Below are 22498 nucleotides of genomic sequence, written 5' to 3'. Positions count from 1 at the left end.
GGCTCAGACACACCCAGTTCCCTGCCTGGTCCTTCCCTCAGCCAAACTGTCCCCACAGCCAGTCCCTGGGCACCTTTAGCTGGGGCCTCACCAGATTTCAGAGACACAGAGAGTTTGAGATCATATCTATTGAGAAGCATTTCCCAGTTTCTAAGACTGTGTGAATCAAATGCGTCTCTGTGTTGGCCTCATTCAGTGGGCTGGTTGGTCACCTTTCTCAAATGATGTACTCATCTACAATTCCTGTTGGTCTCCTCTCTGCTATTGTATTTAAGATAGGACATTTTTTGGCCCCTCTAGGAATTTTGATAACCCAAAGCATATCCATTTTCTCAAAGAGAGCTAAACTTACCCCCGACATGTAACACGTTTTGGTTTTGACAACAAGCACCATTTAGACCACTGTGTCATCCACTAGTGTCTTCTCCAGCAAAGGTTGCCCCAACAGACCTGGCTGGGTCCACGCTTCTCCTCCCCTTCACCTCACAGCGCCCCCATCTCTCTCAATCATCTGCTCCCTCAGATCTGGGGAAGGGTGTGATTCAATCAAATCACACTTGGCAAAGCTGGGGGACCCCCGCCCCCCACTACTGATGGGGGTGTAAAATGGCGTGCCCGCTTTGCCTAGATCTAACAGAATTATAAGGGGCACATGCCCCTCAATCCGGGGTCTCATCGAGGCGTGTAGCTAGCGGGAAGCAGGGGTGCACAGACAAGGAAAGGTCCAGGAGGCATGGCTGGATCACGGCAAAGGCTGGAAACGATTTACTGTCTCTCAGTGGAGATCTTAAATAGACCCACCGCTATCTGCTGGTAACAGAATATCCTCTAGTCACTGAAAAAGGATAAAGTACATCTCTGTGTGCTAACACCGTGTGATCGCCATTACAAATTCATGCAAAACTAAGCCAACTAAAACCAAAACCAAAGTGGCTCAGGTCAGTGTGCCTGGTATATTACTGTTGACAAAGCGTGTAGTTGCCTCACTGATTTAATGGGATCAGTTCTGGATTCTATTGAGATAACCACATGGCTTGGTCTTCTTTAATCTATTTAAATACAGAACGCTGCTGATCGCTTCTAGTGTTAATTGGGTTTGAAATTCCGAATACAAATTCTATTTGATCATGATATATTGTTCTTTTCTCATGATCTTAGATTTATGTTGCTGTTTGCATCTTTGTTTACATGTGAGATTGAGTTGTGACTCCCCCCCTCCCTTTGCTGTCCTTCTTTGGTTTTAGTGTCTGGGTTTTGCTCACCTTATTCCTGGATTGAATGGCTTTCTCCAACTTTCTGTGCTCTGAAATAGCGTGAATAAGGTGGGAGCTAGCTGGTCTTTGAAGGTTTGCCGACCCTCCGAGGACTGGCTGGTGGCTTTTAGGGTGGTGGTTCTCCACAGGGGGGGATTTTGTCCCCCCCCCCCCCCCGCCCTGTGGACATTTGGCAATGTCTGGAGACATTTTTGAGTGTCACGATTTAGGGCGGTGCTACTGGGACCTAGGGGATAGAGGCCAGGGATGTTGCTGAACACTGTACAACGTACGGGACAGCCCCCCACACAACAGATAATTCTTTGGCCTCAAATGCCAACAGTGCTGAGAAACCCTTCTTCAGAGGGAGCTTAGCACTTCGCCTACCACAACGATTTCTTCTGTGGTTATTCGTCTACTCAGACTTCCTACTTCGTCTTAATCCACATTTGAAAATTTACATTTTCCCAGAAAAGTCTCCAAAGGAAGAAAATTTGGTACCTTTTGAAAGTATTTACTCTGCGTATTTCTTAAAGAAGAAAAAAAAGATATCGGTATAAAAAAAAAAATCAGGGTCTGACAGTTTCAGGCATTTTGGAAGAGAACAAAGGCACCTGTAGCCGGATGGAGCTCCTCCCGGCAGCGGAGAGATTTCTGAAGCCCCGCCCCCGGCCCCGCCCCCGGCCCGCCCCTCCGGCCCCAGGACTCTCACCAGCTCCGCCAGCACCGGCAGGAAGATGATGATCGTGGCCGTGTTGCTGGCAAACTCGGTGAAGAAGGCGATGACGACAGTGATGAGCAGCACAGCCAGCGCGGGGGGCACGCTCTCCAGGGGGTGCAGCTGCCCACCGATCCACGCGGACAGCCCCGACTCCTGCGGTGGGGGGGGAGGGGAGCCTCTGTTCACACCCCCGCCCAGCTCTGGCTGCCGTCCCCCAGGGCTGGGTCTAGGAAGAGGTTAGTATGAACCACCGTGATGAGGACTGTGACCACCACGCTCCTTCACCGACGGGGAGACTGAGGCTCAGGGAGGGTAAGTGACAGGTCCAAGGCCACACATTCCAGCCCACTGGCATCAGCGTCTCTGCTTCTTGAACGGCTCTCTACTCCAGCTCTGTAGGCCCAGGACCCAAACCCCTGGATCCCCAAATAATGCATTTGGCTCTAGCACCTCTAAGTTCCAACTTGAGTGAGAGAGGAAAACTGGACCCTCTGTGGATGGTGATGAATGACAAAAATATTAACACAATTATGTATACAAAGTATTCATTAGTAATCTGATCATTATTATATAATAATATATACAAGAAATACTATATATCATCCATAAAGACTGTATCAGATATGTTAGATACAGCACTAGCCAAATGACTCAATAATAAAGACATTTGTGAGTAATGATAAGGATAATTATTACAATAACACAACATTGTATTATCACTCATTTCATCATAAGAATCATCAGCCCTGGGGCGCCTGGGTGGCACAGCGGTTTAGCGTCTGCCTTCGGCTCAGGGCGTGATCCCGGCGTTCTGGGATCGAGCCCCACATCAGGCTCCTCTGCTATGAGCCTGCTTCTTCCTCTCCCATTCCCCCTGCTTGTGTTCCCTCTCTCGCTGGCTGTCTCTATCTCTGTCGAATAAATAAATAAAATCTTAAAAAAAAAAAAAAAAGAATCATCAGCCCTGAGGCTTTACAGGTTGCCTGGCACCTGCACACATTACCTCCTCAACCCCTCCCAGCCTTTCTGGAAGGCAGACATTTGTCTCTGTGTTACGGAGGAGGAAACTGAGCCTGGCAAAGTTTTTGTGACTTGCCTGGGCTCCCCAAAAGTAATAACCTGAGATGTATTTCACACTCAGGGCCACGTACTTCTTCTTTTCTTTTAAGATTTATTTAATTATTTATTTGAGAGAGAGAGAAAGAGCAAGCATGGGCAGGAGGAGGGGGAGAGGCAGAGGGAGAAGCAGATTCCCTGCTGAGCGTGGAGCTGACTCGGGGGCTTGATCCCAGGACCACAGGATCATGACCTGAGCCAAAGGCAGACACTTAACTAACTGAGCCACCCAGGCGCCCAGTGCTATGTACTTCTATAAGCAAAAATGGTCCTGCAAGCTCCCTATCACTTGGGCACCATCCTCTGGACGCACCAGTCTGTCATTAATAAGGGCGATGCCCAGAGCCGACAGCAGCCCTCCAGGACAGAGAAAGGACAGGTTAGATCATCCCCTCCCTGGCTCCAGACTCCACCCCGCCATCCGGGTAGCAGAATTAGCTCCATGCTCTCTCTACTGACTTCTCCAGCAGTTACTCTACATAGGAGTATTTAAATACTTAATCAAATGTGTGCTTACCATAGTCCTTTTAACAACCCAGTATCCTTTGATACCAATACACTTGGGTTTTTCAAAGAAACTTCATACATTTCTTTTATGTCTGATAGAGAACTTACTGCTTATCTAGAACTTAAAATTTCTTAATGGATTCTAGAACACAGCATACTGTTTTTCCATAAATAAAATACTATGCCTGTGCCCAGAATTTGACATAAAAGTTAGCTTCAAGGAGCGAATAATAAATGCTTCAAGATATTTTTCCCCAGGAGAGTCTTTTTAAAATTTAGATGCTTCTTTTACATCCACACTGTTTGTCTGATAGCCTAGAAATGATGGCACATGGCAGAGTCAAGGCCCCAGCCCTTCCCCAGCGAGAGAACCCTTCAAGGGGAAAACGGGGCCACTGGTTTTTCCCAGAGGCCACAGCTCTGGCTAAGAGACTGATGGCAGTTGTGTGCGATTTAAGGGAGAGAGGCTGGAGAGAGGGAATATTAATGACTTGGATGAATGAGAAGCCAAGAGCTCCCCTGTGGCCGGGCCTCTGGGTGGCGGGCTTCCAACCAACATCCCAGCACACTCAGGTCCTTGGCTCAGCTTCTGCAACCAGAGGGAGGTCTGGTGGCTTCAGGATAGTGAAGCCCCTGCTCTCTGGGGATCTCCTGGGGGACTCCAAAAGGCTTCACCTGCCCTTTCCCATTCCCTTAGGTATTGGAAGCTCCGTTTCCTTGGAAACACACAGCCCCACAGTGTTCCAGGGACTCTGGAACCAGCAATGGGCAAGGTCGGATGCCATGTGGCCAGAGGATGAGGAGAAAGGGTCCCAGAGTCAAACTAAGCTTGTTCCCCACCATAATCCTTCCTAGCTGTGTCACCCTGGGCAAGTAACTTAACTTCTCTGTGCCTCAGTTTTCTCATCTGGAAACCTGGATACAACAGCGCCTATCCCAGAAGGCTACCATTGGGAGAAAAGGAGCAAATCTACAAAGCAGTTGGAAAATGCCCCAGCGCCTGGTGAGCCCCCCCACGTGCCAACTGTCATTAGTAGCTTCAAGTCACAAGATGCCAGAGGCAATTCAGAAATTGCCCAGCGCGGTGGTTGTCAAACTGTTTCCTTACAGCCCCCAAAGGTGTCAAGAGGTGCCCAAGGCCACATTGCAGGATGGGAGGGGAGAGGCTTGACAATCTTTAAGAGCCTCATAATACCCAGCAGGCTCGGCTGTGTGTATACAACTCTGCAGAATAATTCCTAGGGAGAGAGAGCCGGTGAATTTGGTTCAAGGAAAGCAAAAAAAAAAAAAAAAAAAAAAAAGCGCATGCGTGAACATTCAGACCACCATACTGCTTACAAGCTGTGTGACTTCGGGCAATTGATGAACATCTCTGTTCCTCGATTTCTTCAAGGAGTTGTGGTAAGGATTAAACAAATGCTTGCAAAACAGTCCCTCTACATAGTAAGCACCGAACAGGATTCATTACTATTTATCTGACAGCCACTTAATGTGGAGTTTACTCTGTGCTGGGCACTCTTCTAAACACTTGGCTAATATTAACTTATTTAATCCCCGTAATGACTCCATGAGGTAAGTTGTATAATTATCTCCATTTTATGGCTGAAGAAACTGAGGCACAAAGAGGTGGTGATTTGCCTGAATAAGTGAAATGACTTGCCCTAGGGTTGGAATTTTGAACCTATAATCTAGCTCTTACTTCGTTAGGGTACCTCTCCAACCAATGATAATGCCAATCATCATCAGCATCACCATCATCATCACCATCACTATCATCATCATCACCACCATCATCACCATCTCCACCATCATCACCATCATCATCACCATCATCCTCATCACCATTGCCATCACCACTGTCACCATCATCACCGTCACCATCAACACCAACATCACCATCATCATCATCATTGCCATCACCACCATCATCACCATCATCATCATACCATCATCATCATCACCATCACCACCACCATCATCACCATCATCATCACCATCATCACCATCATCATCACCATCATCACCATCATCATCACCATCATCACCATCACCATCATCACCATCATCATCACCATCATCATCATCATCACCATCATCATCATCACCATTGCCATCACCACTGTCACCATCATCACCGTCACCAACACCAACATCACCATCATCATCATTGCCATCACCACCATCACCACCACCATCATCACCACCATCATCACCATCATCACCATCACCACTGTCACCATCATCACCGTCACCATCAACACCAACATCACCATCATCATCACCATCATCATGGCCATCACCACCATCACCACCATCATCACCACCATCATCATCATCATCACCATCATCATCATCATCATCGCCATCATCATCACCATCATCATCACCATCATCACCATCACCACCATCACCATCACCATCATCACCATCATCACCATCATCATCACCATCATCACCATCATCACCATCACCATCATCATCGCCACCTCCACCACCATCCTCATCGAGGTGATTCTCTAGCTGGAAATGAGGGATGGGGAAAATATACACGTTTCCACTTGCCTCCAGGTTTGCTCCCTTGTGACTTACTCTCAGACTCCTATAACCCCAATATATTTTTAGATAAGTTTATTTTGGTGGAGATTAAATGAGATATACACGAAGGTGCCTGAAGACCAATTTCTCAATCCATGAGATAGTAAAACTGTATTCACAGTAACAGTAGTGAGGTTGAAGGTGGTCTTGGTGTTAGCACTGGGTATGCATCGTCCCTGTGCTGGGCACTTTCCATGCCTCACGTCATCAACCCTTAAAACAGCCCGTCTCATGGGTCATGCCCAACAAATGTTTACTGAGCATGTTATGTACCAGGACTCATCTCGATGTCGGAACAGTAGTGAATAAGGCTGATATGACCCCTGCCCGCATGGAGCTTACATTCCAGTAAGAGAGACACCAACAAGCAAGCAAATGAGCAGGAAATTTCAGGGAAGGAAACAGGAGGGAAAGAGTGGGGTGATTATAGGGAGAGTGACTGCAGGGAAGGCTACTTTAGATATGGTGCCAGGGAGGGGCCCTGAGTTGGTGACCTTGGAGCTGACCTGAAGGGCCAGGACTCGAGATCTCGGGGAAGAGCATTAGGCAGAAAGAAAGCAGATGCAAAGGTCCAGGGGTGCAAATGAGTCTAGTATGGCTGACATTAAGGGGCCAGTGGGATTGGAGGGGAGCCAACGAGGGGAGAGAGGTAGGAGCTGACGCCAGGGAGGCAGGCAGGGGCCAGGCCATGCTGGGCCCTGTGTGTAGGCCACGGAAGCCTTCAGACTAGAGTCTACATATATGGGGAGTCATGGGCAGTTTTCTAGCAGGAGAAAATGCACTGAGGACACTAAGCGGGTTTAAGTGAGTCGCCGAGCTCAGAGCAAGCCCTGGGATCTGCTTCCAGCCCTTCCGAACTGCACTAGGGAGTGCACACATCCAGGCTCACCCTGGACCCCATCCGAGGACCTGTAAGCCCCAGGAGGCCTGGCGGTGGCCTGGTGAGGGCCCTGGGCAGGGGCCAAGAAGCAGGAAGTGCCATGAGCGCTCTGGTTCCTCCTGGGGCAGGCTGCGCGGGCCTGGGGAGAGGACGGTACCAGCAGGGATTGGGGGAAGGGGGCAGCTGCCAGACAAAGCCCTCGTTGAACAGAAACTCCAGCGGCGGCCCAGGGCTGGGCCAGGAGCCAGACCGGCCTCCCAGTGTGCTTAGTGGTCCTGCAGCCCAGCCCCCACTGAGCCGAGACTTTTCCCACCACATCCTGAACTCAGAGAAGCCTCCGGGGTACAGGGCCATCTCCCCGACCCCCTGCCTCAGGGTCAGGCAAGATTCGTACCATCTGGATAAATGGCACCCTTTCCACCGAGTTGCTCACGTGGGAACCTCCATGTTATCCCAGATTCTGATGCCCCGCCCCCCGCATTCAGTTATAATAACCAACCACGTTGGCTGTGTTCTAAGGTCTCCACTTGCATCGGCTCATTTCATAATTGTAACAAGTCTGTGACATGGCACCGTTGTTGTTCCCGTTTTACAGGTAAGGAAACTGAACCACGCAACGAAGAGCGACAAGACCCACAACTCCAACCCAGACAGTCGGGTTCCACAGCCCGTGCCTTTTACCATAGCGTCGCAGAGCCTCTTCAGGACCTGGATAACATGTCACTCCCTTTGGGAAGCCTTCCCTGATACAGCCCCAGTAGGAGGCAGTAGTGGGAAAAGTCAGACAGGAGTTCAAATCCCAGCTCTGCTACCTATGAGCTGTGTTACCTAGGATCAGTCCATTAACCTCTCTGGTCCTCAAGATTCCTAAAATGGACACAAAAACAGTAGTGCTGCTCACCCATCCTTTTGCTCCTTTTGAAGTCTATACTGTTGTATTTGTGTGTGTTATTTGTTGTGGGAAAAATGAGTAAAATAAATATATATGTCATAAAAAGGAGTCGTTGGGTCGAGAACCTGAATGTGCCACCCAGATCCCCTTCAGTGAAGGCCTGGTGGGTGCCCTGGCGTGATGGCTTAGCACTCCGGACTCCGAAGGCCTGCTTGTCCCCGCGCAGGGAGTCAGGGAGTGTGAGCACAACGGGCCTTCACTGTCAGCGCCCGGGAGGCTGTCTCAGACCTGAGAATCATCTTGCCCGAGGTCACACTCACTCCTGGGACGGCTCACATGGGCAGACTGATGCTGGCATGCCGGGGTGTGGCCTGGCCATCTCAGACCAGTCGGGACGTCTCTGAAGGGCCAGTTCAGCGCCACGATCCCGGGGGGGGGGGTGGAGGCATCGTGGGGTCTGCTCACAGTTGTGCTTCTCTCCCTGGCCTCCACAGCGGGGAACTTGAGGGGCACAGCGTAACACCCCGCTCACTCCCCTGCATGTCAGAGTCCGCTCCCTGGCAGCGGAACCCACAACAGCCGTGGCATGAGGATTTGGAGAGAGCACCCGGAGTTCCTCGTGCTCCCCATTGCTGTGTGTTCCACCAGCTAGCACGTTCTCTAATTACTTCCAACAACCCCGAAGGAGGAACTTTGATCCTATTCATAGATGAGAAAACTGGCGCCCAGAGAGGTTTAGAAACTTGCCCAAAGTGCCCCAGCGGGGAGCGGTAGAGCTGGGATTTGAATCCAGATACTGGGATTCTCAAGCCGGGGCTTCTTACTAGTGTACACTTTACGGATGTCTTACATCGTTTCATTGTTGGAACCTGAAAATTCGAACTGAATTAAAGAAAGAAAGCAATCTGAGAAGCAATTTCAGGTTTCCCTCACCTTAATTTCAGATTAACCCTTCATTGGTGGTGGTTTTAAATGCCTTGGCTTACAAGGAGAGATTTAGGGGTGAGGTGGGGCCCAGCATCATGAGCTGGGGGTTCAAGTCCCGGCTCCAACAATCTCCTGCTGCACAAATGTAGGCAAGTTTTTAGCCTCGAGTTACCTCCGTTCCCTCATCTTTGATGTGCGGACAGCAAACGCATCTACCGCCGTGGTATTGATGAGATGAACCGAGTCCCTGTTTGCAAAGCACTTCACACAACGCCTGCACTTGGGAAGTTCCTGAAAATGAGTCGTGAGGAGGCTGGCCTCTGAAAGCAGACCGACTGGAGTTGGAACCCCAGCTTCTGAGCAGAGTGCTATTGTACGACCTTCAGAGAGTGGCTTAACTAACTTCTCCATGCCTCAGTTTTCCTATCTGTAAAATGGGGACACAAATAGTACCCAGCCCTTCGGGTCAGCGTGAGCGTTTAAAGGGGTAACACCGAGGCCGCACCTGCTCTGAGCAGGGCCGGCCGACACTGCAGAGTGTCAACACCTGCAGAGCGCTGAGAGCCAGAGCCTCCCGAAATTCTGTGCTCTGCGCCCCTCGCCCTAGTCCCAGCCCTGCCTCTGAGGTCACAGAGCCCTCTAGAACAATATTCATAATAACACTAACTGATATTAATAATCTCTAACATTTATATCACCATGGTCAAGAGCATAGGCCGTGGCATCAAACTACCTGGATTCTAGTCCTGAGTACGTAGCTGTGTGACCTTAGGCAAATCACTTTGCTTCTCTGTGCCTCAGTTTCTTCATCTACTCATAGGCTTGTTGGGAAGTTTGAGTGAGTTAACGTGGGTAAAGCACGTGGCACGGTGCCTGGCCCAGGGGGAATACGACGTGGGGTTACTCCTCTGTGCTCACGGGACCCCTCGAGCCATGATGGCAGGAGTCGTTGGCAGTAGCATGTTCCTCATGAGCTCCTTGAGAGTCTGGATCGGACCTGACGCCTCCTTTTCTCCACAGCACCAGGCTCTGAGTATGGAGCCCTGATGACCCCAATCTGGCAACTGGGGAATCTGGTGGTGGCTGCGGTGCCTGGGCCGCCGGCGCATTCCCCCCCGCATTCCCCTCCCCAGGCCCGCAGCCCCCTGGCAGCTCTTACCTCACAGCCTTTGGCCATGGCGAAGCCGCCTCCCAGGAGAAGGATGATGTTCCAAGGTACCGTGTCCTGGACCTTCTTCCATGTCAGCAAGGGCTCTGTCTCTGCGTTGGAAGCTGGGTGGAGAGAAGACACTTAGCCTCGCGAGGGGGCACGGATCCCCCTGGGGCAGAGGGGGACCCGATGCACACTCAGGACGCTCAGCCTGAGGAAGGGTCACCAGCCCCTTCAGCCCATCTTTGTGGGGACACTTGGGGCGGGGGGGGGGGGGAGGATATTCTCCTGGAAGCCACAATCTGCCTCCAGCATCCGATCTGGGAGCTTCAGGGAAAAACCCCACGAGCATCGCGAGGGGCATCTGCTCTATTCGCAACGAAAATAATTGTCCCGGCTTCCAGAGCATGAGAACCTCCTGGAACTGGGCACCCCACCCCCGTCCAGGATGTCCTTTCAATGGCCTGAAACCCCTTCTGGGGCAGTGCTGCTTTCGTCCTCATTTACAAGACAAAAGGCTCTCTTTGTAACGGAATGTGCACAGAGAGGGAAAAAGTGGAAGGAAATTTAGGAAGAGAAACTGAGAGTTTCTTTGGGTCTCGGAATTATGGGAGGATTTCTAGTTCCTCAAAAGCAGCAGTGTCTGCGTGCAGGTTAGAACGGGGCCCAGCAAACTTCTGTGAAGGGTTCGGGGGTGGATACTCCAGGCTCCGCAAGCCCCCGTGGAACCAGGCTGCCACCGTAGGGTGTGAGCGGCCACAGAAAGGACACGCGTGAGCGGGCATGGTGGTGCTCCCAGGGAACCCTACTGACCAGGGAGGGGTGCCTCTGGCTCGCGGGCTGAAGTTTGCCACCCCCTGTGTTGGGAGCAGAGGCCTGGAGACAGACCCTCCCGGGTGTTGGCTCACCGCATGCCCTTGAACGTGACCTTGCCTGTCTGAGCCCCCACTTTCTCGGCTGACCCCTGGTACAGAATCAGTCCTTGGAGGGGCCTCATGAACACAGACGAGGCAACGAGGGAGCTGCTGGTGGAGAGGGACGGTCCTGTTCTGCTCACAGCCGAATCCCCATCTCACTGCCTGGCACCTGGTGCGGACTCCAGAAACGCTAGTTCGCCCGTCTGATGCGTGCGAAGCGGGGCCGATGCCTGGGGCAGGGGGACCGCTCTTGAAATGGGACCGTCCCCGTAGGCGGCCACCGGGAGGCGGGGAGGCCAGCGCCGGCTCACGCATGGCAGTGCCCTACTTCCCAGAACAATTCCGGGTCACACAACCACTGACATTTTGTTTCTCCTTCTCAGCTTTTTCCAGTTATCCAGAATGAGAGCTGGAGACAGGTGGGTGGCTCGGCCCTCTGCCTTGAGGCGACAAAGTATGATTTCATGAAAGAGGCAGGCAAGGTCTGAAAAAGAAAGGGGACTTGCCCCACATAGGAGAAGGCCTTGACCGTGGGCCTCACGTCACACCGATTAAACGCGGGACACGGTAAGTGCTAATGGGGCCTCCTGCCCCACGACAGGCACTCCACCTTCGCTCAGATTGTCTTCATTACGTTCCCATCCGGCGGTGCCCTTGCCGCTGTTTCTTAAAAGCACAGCCTCTGACGGTGGGAGTGTCACACGTCCAGCCCCACTTCATGCCGGCGAGCTGGCTGGAGCAGCGGCTGAGAGCAGAGCCTGAGGTTGAACGAGACTTGAACCCTAGCTCTGCGCTTCGGCTGTGTGACTTGAGTTACTGACTCTACTTCTCTGAGCCTCAGTGTGCTCATCTGCGAAAGGGAGCAACGGTACATCCTCAGAGACCCGCTGGGGAGAGGACATGGGCCCATGGGGGCAAAGGGCTCGGCGCTGGGTGTGGCCCAGAGCAAGTCCTTGGTTGGTCATTTCACAAATATATATTGAGGACCTACCACGTGTCAAGCCCTCTTCTAGGCACTGGGGATTCAGAAGTGGCCAAAACAGAGAAAATCCCTCCCCTTGGAGAACTTACATTTCCAGTAAAGGAGGCAGGTGAGAAACCAATAAAAGTATAATGTCAGGAAATTTCATGTGTTGGGAAGGAAAGAAAATAGGGTAGAAGGGTGGAGAGTGACAAGGGAGGGATGCTCTTCTGGATAGCGTAGTCAGGGAAGGCTTCTCTAGGGAGGTGATATTTGGACAGAGTGTGAGTATAGTCATGGGAGTGAGCCACACGATATCTGGAGGAAGAGCTTGGTGGACAGAGAGGAAATGGACGGCGTCATTATCACCAGCATCATCGTCCAGAGGCACAGTGCCCTGCACATAGGACGCACTGTGTCGATACTCGCTGAGTGACATAAAGGGACAGAAATGCTAGTATGACTCCCACCAGGGAAGAATGGAAGGCAGCAGGTGTAATAAGGAAATCAAGGTTGGCCTGGACATCCGGGTTCTATCCCCTGTCTCTGTTTAGCTAGCTGTGTGACTTTGATCAAGTCACTTTCTGTCCATGGAAACTGGCCACTCGCTCAGGCTCCGCGTCGGTCCTGAGTGCTGAGTGCTAGAAAGCACCATTTCAGCCAAGTCTGCGTGGGCCTACTGGTGGCCAAAGGACAGGCGGTGCTCGGGGAGGCCCCCCTCTCCCCATCCACCAGGCAACACCCGAAACTCCAGCCCAAAGAACGCTCCACTGAAGCGGCACGCTGTACCCCGCGGGCAGACCAGACCCGGCTCCCAGACGTGATCTCACGCTACTGTCCTTGGCTCACACGGTGTTTTTCAGTTCAGATTAGTGGCAAACGTTTAAAATCAGGGAGATTGCATACAATTTTTTGCTTCTCTTGAAAAATCAGCAAATCTGGCAAGACCAGTCCTGCTTTCCTGCATGGTGACAGTTGGTGGAAACTGAGTCACAGCTGCCCTTTTATTTAGAGGTAATTGGCTTTGCCAGTTTCCCACAGACCCCACGACGTGATGGGGTGCCCTGACGCGGGGGGTCTTGCCACTCACGAGCATCCTCGGCTGCTGTTTTCCTCCTATAGACATTGTTCTCTGTTTCAACAAAGCAAAAGGAAAGCAGGGTGGGGAGGGCGGTGTGTCATGAAACACTTTTTCCTGCACCCAGTCCTCCTGCACCCAAACACTGTTCCCTCCCTGTGGGCATTTGAGTTTGCAATCTCTGTTCTATAAAACTACTAAAGCCAGGGGTGACGAGTGTCTAAGGGACACACGGCTGGGATACCAGACATGGACATCACAGGCCCTCCCCACAGCCCCGGCCGAGAGGAAGCTCTGAGCTTTTCGAGCCCGCCCACAGGTGATGGAACCACAGACAGGACCTGATCAAGGGCAGCTGATCCCCAGGCTGGCCGGGAATCTACGAGGCTTCGAGGTGGCCTGGTGGGAGAGCTGCGCAAATATCAGGCCAGACCAAGCAGATTCTCACTCTCGGCAGTACCCACGGGAAGAGAGACATAGCAGGTGCACAGACGTGCAGCGAAAGATGAAAGGGTAAAGAGAAAGGGATGCATGTGCTATGGGGAGGGGCGGGTTGTGAGCCAGCCGGAAGTGAGAAGGCAGGAGGCAGCCACCGTGGGAGTGCGTGCCGTGAGGATGTGGAGAAGACATGGTAAGGGAACCCGTATTCTAAAAAAAGCAGGAACTGCACCGCAGCAGAAGCGATAAAGAAGCCAAAGCTCAGCAGCAGGGGAACGTCTGGAGGGGCCAGTGCATGATGAAGGCCAGCTGCAAGGCAGACGGAGGAGCGGAGACACATCCTGCCGGGATTGCAGTCTTTGCCCCCAGTCTGAGGCTCCTTGGATCTAGGGTTCGCTCAGCTGCACTGTTTCCGGGGCCCTGTGATATCGTCTCCTTGCTGATCCTTTCCTTGTGCCCCACGCTCAGACCCCTTCCTCCAAACCGGAGCTAACCGGCCTGTGACTCTAGATGACGACCCCATTTCTGACTCCTGGGCCAGGGCTCATCCCACCGCCCTCGAGGGAGCAAGCAGTCTCTGTCCCAGGTGGTAGGTGGCAGTGCCTTGCTCTGGCAGACACCTGCTGGGAACCCCGCGGGGGCACAAGCTGGCCATCGGAGGGCCAGCCTCCCGAGCTTTTGCTTTGGAGGGCTTGGGGGTCCTTTTGACCGGACCTAGAACGCCGCTAGGCTGTTGTGCCTCGGTCCCCACCACTTCCTATCCCGTTAAACCTAGCTTGAGATTTGCACGTCTGGCCCCTTAGGCACCAGACGCAGAGTCGCAACTCCTGCCTCGGACCCAGAGGCCACACAGGTTTTCTGTAGAAGGGTCAGCAAGTAAATATTTTGGGTTTTGTGAGCCAAGAGGCAAAATCGAGGCTACTGTGTAAGTACTTATGTAACTAACTAACTAAATGTCCACAGATTTCTTATTGAAGAAATAAACTTTATTTATGGACTCTGCAGTCTGAATTTCATGTCATGTTCCTGTGTCATGAGATATTTTTCTTCTGATTCTCTTCAACCATTAAAAAAAGTAAAAGCTATTCGTCGCTCCTGGGCTGTACGAAGCAGATAGCCGGCTGGATTTGGCGGACTGGAGTTGTCACTCCTGCCCTGGACCGTCACCTCTGGCAGCCCCAAGTGCCCAGACCAGGTAAAGCCTCAGACAGAGAAAAGGGAAGAAGTGGGACCACATGGTTAGTACAGTGGGGCTCAGGTCCCAGGTGTGGGCGCTGCCTCGAGGCCACCAGTGCTCCAAGTCACAGTCCTCACGGAGCCCGCTGAGACCCCGGCCTTGACACCTTACCTTTAAAGTCAAACCACCACTTGAAAGAGGGCCTTTGGGATGGGAAGAAGAACAAGATGGTGACAATGGCCACTCCGGTGACAGCATCGGAAAGAAACCTACAATGACAAGGCCCCAAAGCATGTGACCCTAGGCATCGCAGCAGGCCTAGGGTTTGCTGGATTTGCAAATGAGGATTTGGGGGAGGGAATTAGGCACTTGCTGTGAAGGGGGCGTTGTTGCAGGCCACTGGGTACTGTCCTGCCTGCACTCAGCGTGGATGCTGAAGCCCTCTCGCCCTGCCCTCGGCTCCCTGGGGTGCTTGGAGGCCACCGGAGACAAATCATAGCAGCATTGTCCACGATAGCTGAACTGTGGAAGGAGCCGAGATGCCCTTCAACAGACGAATGGATAAAGAAGATGTGGTCCATATATACAATGGACTATTACTCAGCCATCAGAAAGAATGATTACCCAGCATTTGCAGCAGCATGGATGGGACTGGAGGAGATTATGCTAAGTGAAATAAGTCAAGCAGAGAAAGACAATTATCATATAATTTCACTCATTTGTGGAACATAAGAAATAGGAGGGAGATCAGTAGGAGAAGGAAGGGAAGAATGAAGGGGGGTAAACAGAAGGGGGAATGAACCACGAGAGACTATGGACTCTGGGAAACAAACTGAGGGTTTCAGAGGGGAGGGGGGTGGGGGATTGGCCGGTGATGGGTAGTAGGGAGGGCACGTATTGCATGGAGCACTGGGTGTTATACGCAAACAATGACTCATGGAACATTGCATCAAAAATTAAGGATGTACTGCATGGTGACTAACATAACATAATAAAAAATTCAAACAAACAAACAAACAAACCCCCCCAAAAAACCCACAAATGCTTATCCTCCAGGGGGACAGACTTGACCAAAGTGGGAAGAGGCTGAGCACCACCAAATATGGGCTCTGTGGAGCTCCCATGGAGCACCAGAACCAGGGCTTCTCTGAGAGCTTGTATGCATTTCTTCCACTTCTGCTTGCCTTCCTCCTGGGACGGGCGGCTTACTACTCGGAGATGCAGCCCATTCGCACCAGCAGAACGCAGATGGAGGCAGCCTCACAGCCCCTCAAAATCTAACTACCGCCTTTCAAGGATCCACTGCATGTCTTGTGGCGACATTAAGCTCATAGAAGTCTCAGAAACAGCCCTCTGGGGCAGGCAGCTTCCATCTCAGATGAGGGATCTGAGACTCAGCGAGCAGAAGCAACTTGCTCCAGGCCAGGCCGTGGTCCATGCAGGAGACGGGCATTGAACCCAGATCTGTCTGGCTCCCGGCTCAATGAAGCACAGAGCCAAATGTCAACAAAAGCCCTTTCGGCCCACACATTTGGGAAGAAGAGTATTCGAATGGCCGAGAAACCGGAAAAGATTGTCAATATCACCGTATTAGAGAAATAGAAACCCCACGCTAATGGAGTATCATTCGCCTGCTAACAGGCAAAACCTGAAAGGGTGTTGATAATACCTAATGGGGACATTGGAAAACATACTGGTGGGGTGAAGAGAAACTGGTTTAACCTTCAGGAGGCGGCTGGCAACGTTTCAATCCTTTACATGTGAATACCCCTTGGCCCAGTTATTGTACTTCTAGGAAGTTATCCTCGGGAAAACCGGGCTCTTGTACACAGATTATGTATAGGGATGTTCAATATGGATAACAGGGAAAAAGTGGAAGATTTTTAGTATGGACATGTGTAAATAACTTGTGTATAATAATATATATATAATAGTATATCTATAATGAAATACCCTGCATCTGTTTTTTTAAAGATAAAAGATAATATCAATCTTTATGCATTGACATAGAAGTACAACCAAGATATTTTGTAAATCAAAAGAAAAGTTTTTATTTGCAGTATGAGACACAATCCAAAAGGAATTGATTAAATAGATTAAGATGTTATCATTCTGTAGAAATACTATGGAGAGTTTAAAAAAAAATGAAGTGGGTCAGAAATAGTAAGTTGCCCATGAATATATTATTGTACTTTCTAATTTTTGTAACATATACACACACAGATATATGTCCGTGTGTATGTATTATTATGTGTGCATGTGTATATCAAATCCGTTAGACACCAAACTTTTAATTATGATAATCCCTTCATTTACCCTTGATGAAGAGTAACTAACTTTTCCTCTTTCATTTCAGCATTATTTAAATTTTTTATGAGTATGCATAACTTTTATAATTAAACAAAAAAGAAAAAAGCAGATCATAAATAATATGTCTCTGTGATCACGTTTCTGTTTAAAAAACCTTCTGTTTAGATAGGTTTCTCTTTAGCTAGTTTGCATGTATTTTTACAGCTAGTTTTATCTAAATATAATTAACATGCAATAAAATGCACCCATTTAAATGGTTGGCTAATGTATACAGTCCTGTAACCACCAATGGGATTAAGACATAGAACAGTTCCCGGATAGGTGTTTTTAAGTCAGGAAAGATGTGTATCAGAATTGGAGACTGGGTTTCTAAGTGATTTTCACTTTCTTTGTATTGTTGGAATGTTTACAACACCCACTTTTCATCTGAAAAAAAATAACAAAGCATCTACATTTTGGAAAAATAAGACAATGGTAGTAAGAGCCAGTCCTCTTGGTTCCATGGAATGACATGGCTTCTTCCTCATAATAATCTGCATGAGATCAGAACCTTATATCACCCATTTTGCCGGGGGCGGGGGGCGTTTGAGGCTCTGAGCGTCACTACACTCCCAGGGTGCAGAGCTGCTCTATCCAATATGGCAGCCACCGGCCACACGTGGCTAGTGGACACTTGAATTCTGGCAAGACCAAACTTAGATGTGCTGCCTTGTAAAATGCTCACCGGACTTTAAAGAGTGAGTATGAACAAAAGTAAAATATCTCAGTAATTTTTTATATGGATGACATGTTGAAATAATACACTGGGTTAAATGAAATATATTATTAAAAATTAATTTCATTCTTTTGACTTTTTAAATGTGGCCCCTAAAGCTTGGAAATTATATATGTGTCTCACATTATATTTCTGCCAGATGGAGCTGATGGAAATCATCAGATCTCACCGAAGCCAGAGGACATATCTCCTATCTAATCATGTTCTGACACGCCAGAATCTGACACAGTCACCCACTCGCTCTCTCTTAAAATGCTCCCCAAACTTGGCCTTTGCTCATTTATTGCTCTCAGTTTTCCATCTACCTCAATGCCTGCTTTTGCCGTGTCTCTCTTCTACCCAGCTCCCGAATGTACGGGGTCCTCGAGTCTCCTACGCTCTCCCTTGCAGTATTTGAAAGACATATTTGACTTGACAAGTCTAACCCAAGTCTAAAATCGACTTGTTGACAAGCTACCCACAGCCTCCTAAAGAATGTTCTTCTCCAGCTAACCACCGTCCGTGCAGCTGCTCCTTCCCTCATGCCCCCAAATTCCACCAGGTAGCAGGTGCTGTCATTTCTAACTTTCAAACAGACCCTGACGCTGCCCGTCCAATGCTACCACTTTGACACACGCCAGCAAGGCCTTTCCCCTACACCAGGGCTCAGTGAGCGTCTTCTGTAAAGGGCCACACAGTAAACACTTGACTTTGCAGGCCGTATGGTCTCTGTCCCGACTCAGCTTTGACCTTGCAGTGTGGAAGCTGTGCGGACGATCCATAAATGAACATAAATGTGGCTGAGTTCCAATGAAACCTTATTGGTAGACACGGACATTTGAATTTCATGTGGTTTTCATGTGTCACAGATATTATTTATCTTTTGATTTTTAGCCATTTAAAAAGGTAAAAGCCATTCAAAAACAAGAGGAGGGCCAGATTTGGCCCAGGAGCCTTAGTTTGCCAGCCCTGTCCTAGATGACAGGGGGTCACCTAGATGGTGTTAGAACTCCTGCCTGTTTCCCCCTCTCCATCCCCTAGTAAGGGGAACTCACACATTACTGAGTTCTTTCCATGAGCTCTTCTAATCACTGGACATGAACTAACTCATCGATCCTTGGAACAATCCAATGAGAATTGTACTATGACAACACCATTTTATAGATGAGAAAACAGAGGCACAGAGCCTCACCCACAGAAAAGATGCAAATGTTTTATGTGTCCGATAAGACTCTCCAGGATCTGGCTCGCCTGCCCATTCAGCCATGCTTTCCTGCCTTCCTGCCGAGCCTCAGTCACCCTGGGCTTCTCTCAGTTCTCCAAATGTGCTAAATTAAGTTGCTGCCTCCGGCTCTCAGGAGACCTTCCCAGCAGGTCTCCAGTGCTTATCACTACTCTTCTGAACTTTGCTTCCTCCCAGAACTACCCAAAGTCAATGCCCCCCCCCCCCGTTCTTTTCTAACATAGCCCTCTTGCTCGCTCTTTGCCCTCATCACAATCTGCAGGGTTTTGTTGTCGAACACTTGCTTTTGCCTGTGTCCCCAGCACCTGGCACAATGTGGAGCACATAATAGGCGCTCAATAAGTGTTGATCGATTCAACCAACAAACTAATGAGTGAATGAATGAACGAATGAATGAATGATGTGCTCAGAGTTGCACCACTGTTTACAAGGGGCAGAGCTGGCATTTGAACCTAGTTTTGCCTGATTCCACAGGCAAAGCTCCTAACACATGAGAACCCAAGATGTTTTATCATCTGAACCTAAACTGTTTTGCGGGTAAAGGAAGGAGCTGTTTACAGTCACGCGGGACCGAGGGTATACACCTAGCCCAGCCCCTCCAGCTGCACTGCCTCTTCAGCTCCAGACACCCCCTCCCAGAATCTTCCCCGCTGGGCTCCACCCCCAGGTCCCCCAAGTCTCACCCAGGGGTGAAGAGGCTGGCCCAGCCAGGGATGAACTTCGGATCCCGGGAGAAGAGGAGGATGGCGAACATGCAGAAAAGGGTGAACACGGCCTGTTCAGCAAACCTGTGGCACAGAGAGGCAGGCGCCCTGCTGATGGTGGGGTTTGGGCAGACCGCAGCGTGAGAAGGCCTGGGGCAGGTGCCTGCTGGCTGTGACCTGGCCTGGGGCTCTGCCTCTGAGAAGCTGCGAGAAGTAATCCACTCTCCAGAGTGAGGGGAAGGGTATCCCGGGGTGTAAGGGATTCCTGTCCAGGGGCTCCCACACTCCCCTAGGCTCCCTCCAGAGCATCAGGCACCACCTTCCCCCCAAGTTATTGATATCATGCCCACCCGGAATTTCCCAAGGTCCTAAGGAGAATCACCAGAGAGAAAGAAAAAGCAAAGCAGAGGCGAAGTCAGAAAAGCAGGAAAAAAAAAAAAAAAAAAAAAAAAGGAAACAGGCAGACAGAAACAGAAGTAGGCAGGAGAGAGGGGAACAGTCATACATGCAGAGGGACATGGCTGTACAGAGGGGCAGACAGACAGGGAGAGGGGCAGACACACGGAATCCCCAAACGTTGCAGTAAATATCTCCCCAATGTGCCCATTCCACAGACTGCGGAGCAGAGCCCAGAAAGGGTTAGTGCTTTGGCCAAGGCTGCATAGGTATTAGTGGCAGAGCCAGCTCTTGGGTGCAGACCTCCTGACTCCTAGGTATTTTCACTGAATGGGAACCATGCATTGAAAAAGTCCCCGGAAGCAGCCCGAGGTAGTGCTGGCCATCCCATGTGCCCAGAGGGAAAGAGTGCATTAGCTGGAAGGGCAGGAGGTCCCCCCCCCAACTTATACCCTGAGGGGCTCCCTGGTTCTCGGGGCGTTTGCCCCATCACCAGGGGAAGAGGCTGACTGTGTAAGCCAACCCTATACTCTCCATCCCCAGGCTTCTAGGCCATCGTCCTGAAATTCCCCCAAACTCAGCTCCCTGGGGTCCGGAGGTCAGGCCAGGAGGTAGGTCTCCTGAAAGGCTATGCAGGGCTGTCTCCCCCCACCCCGCAGGAACCCCCATACCACGCACTTGATGGGCCCCAGGTTCTGGAATTCCTCCCGAATCACAGCGCGAGCCCTGTCTTCTGCATCAGTTTTGATCTCAGATTTCTTCTTCCTCCAGCCCCTGAAACAGAAAGTAGGGAGGTGAGGAGTGGCCACTGCAAGTATGACTAACTCCTCCACTGCCCCAACACCCCCTGGCGAAGCCTCATTATCTCTGATCTGGAGGCCACAACAGTCTGCTGCGGAGAGGCCTCCCTGCTTGTGTCCTCCCTTTCAGAAATCTGCTCTCCCCACCTATAGCCTCGGTGGTCTTTTAAAAATGTGAGTCTAATCATAGGACTCCCAGTCTTACAATTCTTTAGGGGGTCAAACAGGCACCTGAATAAACTAATGCAACAGAATAGGAAGTCCAGATACAGACTGCGGATTTAGTCTATGATCAAGTTGCTATCTCAGATTGGTGTAGAAAAGATGAGCTATTCGGTCAGTCGTGTTAGACGTGCAGATCAATGTGACGGAATGGGGAGTCTAGAAATAAACCCATACTTCTGTGCTCAGTTGGGTTTTGGCAAGGGTACTAAGACCACTCAATGGGGGAAAAATCGTCTTTTATCATATGATGCTAGGACAACTGGATAGCTTCATGCAAAAGAATGAATGTGGACCCCTACCTCAAACCATATAAAAAATTTAATTCAACATGGATCAGACCTAAATTATAAGGGCCACATGTATAAAATTCTTAGAAGAAAACACAGGGGTAAATTTTTCTGGGTTTGGATTAGGCAACTATTTCTTAGATATAACACCAAAAGTTCAAGCAACCAAAGAGATAAATCAGACTTTGTCAAATTTTAAAACTTTTGTGTGTCCATAAATAGCACTGGACAGCTGGGGGGCCACTTGGAACAAAAATTGAAGTTGGGGATCTAAACCTCACATTGCATCCTAAGGACAAACTCCAAACAGGTTAAAGATCTCATTGTAAAAAGAAACAGACAAAGAAAAAAAAAAAAAAGAACCTTGATAAAAACATGAGATTCTTTCCTTTTCTTTCTTCCTTCCTTCCTTCCTTTCTTTCTTTCTTTCTTTCTTTCTTTCTTTCTTTCTTTCTTTCTTTCTTTCTTTCTTTCTTTCTTTCTTCTTTCTTTCTTTTACAACTCCTGTAATGGGAAAATCTTTCTAACTGTAGTTGAAAATTCAGGAGCCACATGAGAAGGATTGAGAATAAGCACTAATCTTTCAATATAAAGAGTCCTAGAAACAGTAAGGCCAAGATCAATAATCCATTTGAAAAATGTACAAAGGACATAAACACAATTTAACGAGCCACAGGAAAGAAAATACCAGTGGCTCTTATGAAGCTAGGAAAGCTTTTCACGTTGCCTCTCAATAGGAAAAGTTGCTCAAAATGACTCTTAATAAACTGAATGGAGATTCTTTCTCTCTTATCAGATTGGCAAAAATCCACGGCTGCAGGCAAGCAGACACTCTCATACATTATAAATGGGAGAACAAATTCGTACAAGTCCTATGGAGAATGACTTGATAATATCTATTAAAAGGAAAAGGTATTTATTCTCTGCCTCCAAAATCTCACCTATGGACATTACAAAAACACATGCTAACATACAAAATCATATCTGTCCGGGAGACTAGCCACCAGAAAAGACACCGTATCTGCCTGTATGTGTTTAAGGAAACTCTGGAAGATGACCCAGGAAACCAATAAAAGCAGCTACCTGTTTGGGGGGAAGTACTGGGGGATGGGTAAACGAGGGCATGGCTGGGAAGAAGAATTCTCACCGCATACCTCTTTGCATCGT

At 49.6% G+C, this 22498-nt stretch overlaps 1 protein-coding gene across 7 annotated transcripts in view; it reads right to left on the bottom strand.

Moving 5' to 3' along the window:
- SLC13A3 (solute carrier family 13 member 3) overlaps positions 1-22498 on the bottom strand; it is a 71778-nt gene that overhangs the window by 5598 nt on the left and 43682 nt on the right. For 4 of the 7 annotated variants that reach the window (XM_048222244.2, XM_048222248.2, XM_048222247.2 and 1 more), the window contains 5 exons: positions 20698-20793; positions 19603-19707; positions 14784-14881; positions 10051-10163; positions 1966-2127 (listed from right to left, as the gene is read on the bottom strand). In XM_048222244.2, the coding sequence (XP_048078201.1) occupies positions 1966-2127; positions 10051-10163; positions 14784-14881; positions 19603-19707; positions 20698-20793 (574 nt within the window). Of the gene's footprint in view, positions 1-1965; positions 2128-10050; positions 10164-13009; positions 13052-14783; positions 14882-19602; positions 19708-20697; positions 20794-22498 lie in introns of all 7 variants that reach the window. The other 3 variants (XM_048222243.2, XM_048222246.2, XM_048222245.2) reach the window with 1 other exon arrangement.

This window comes from Ursus arctos, unplaced genomic scaffold, assembly GCF_023065955.2.
Source record: "Ursus arctos isolate Adak ecotype North America unplaced genomic scaffold, UrsArc2.0 scaffold_16, whole genome shotgun sequence".
NCBI classification, from domain to species: domain Eukaryota; kingdom Metazoa; phylum Chordata; class Mammalia; order Carnivora; family Ursidae; genus Ursus; species Ursus arctos.
This window is presented reverse-complemented; position numbering and strand designations above follow the sequence as displayed.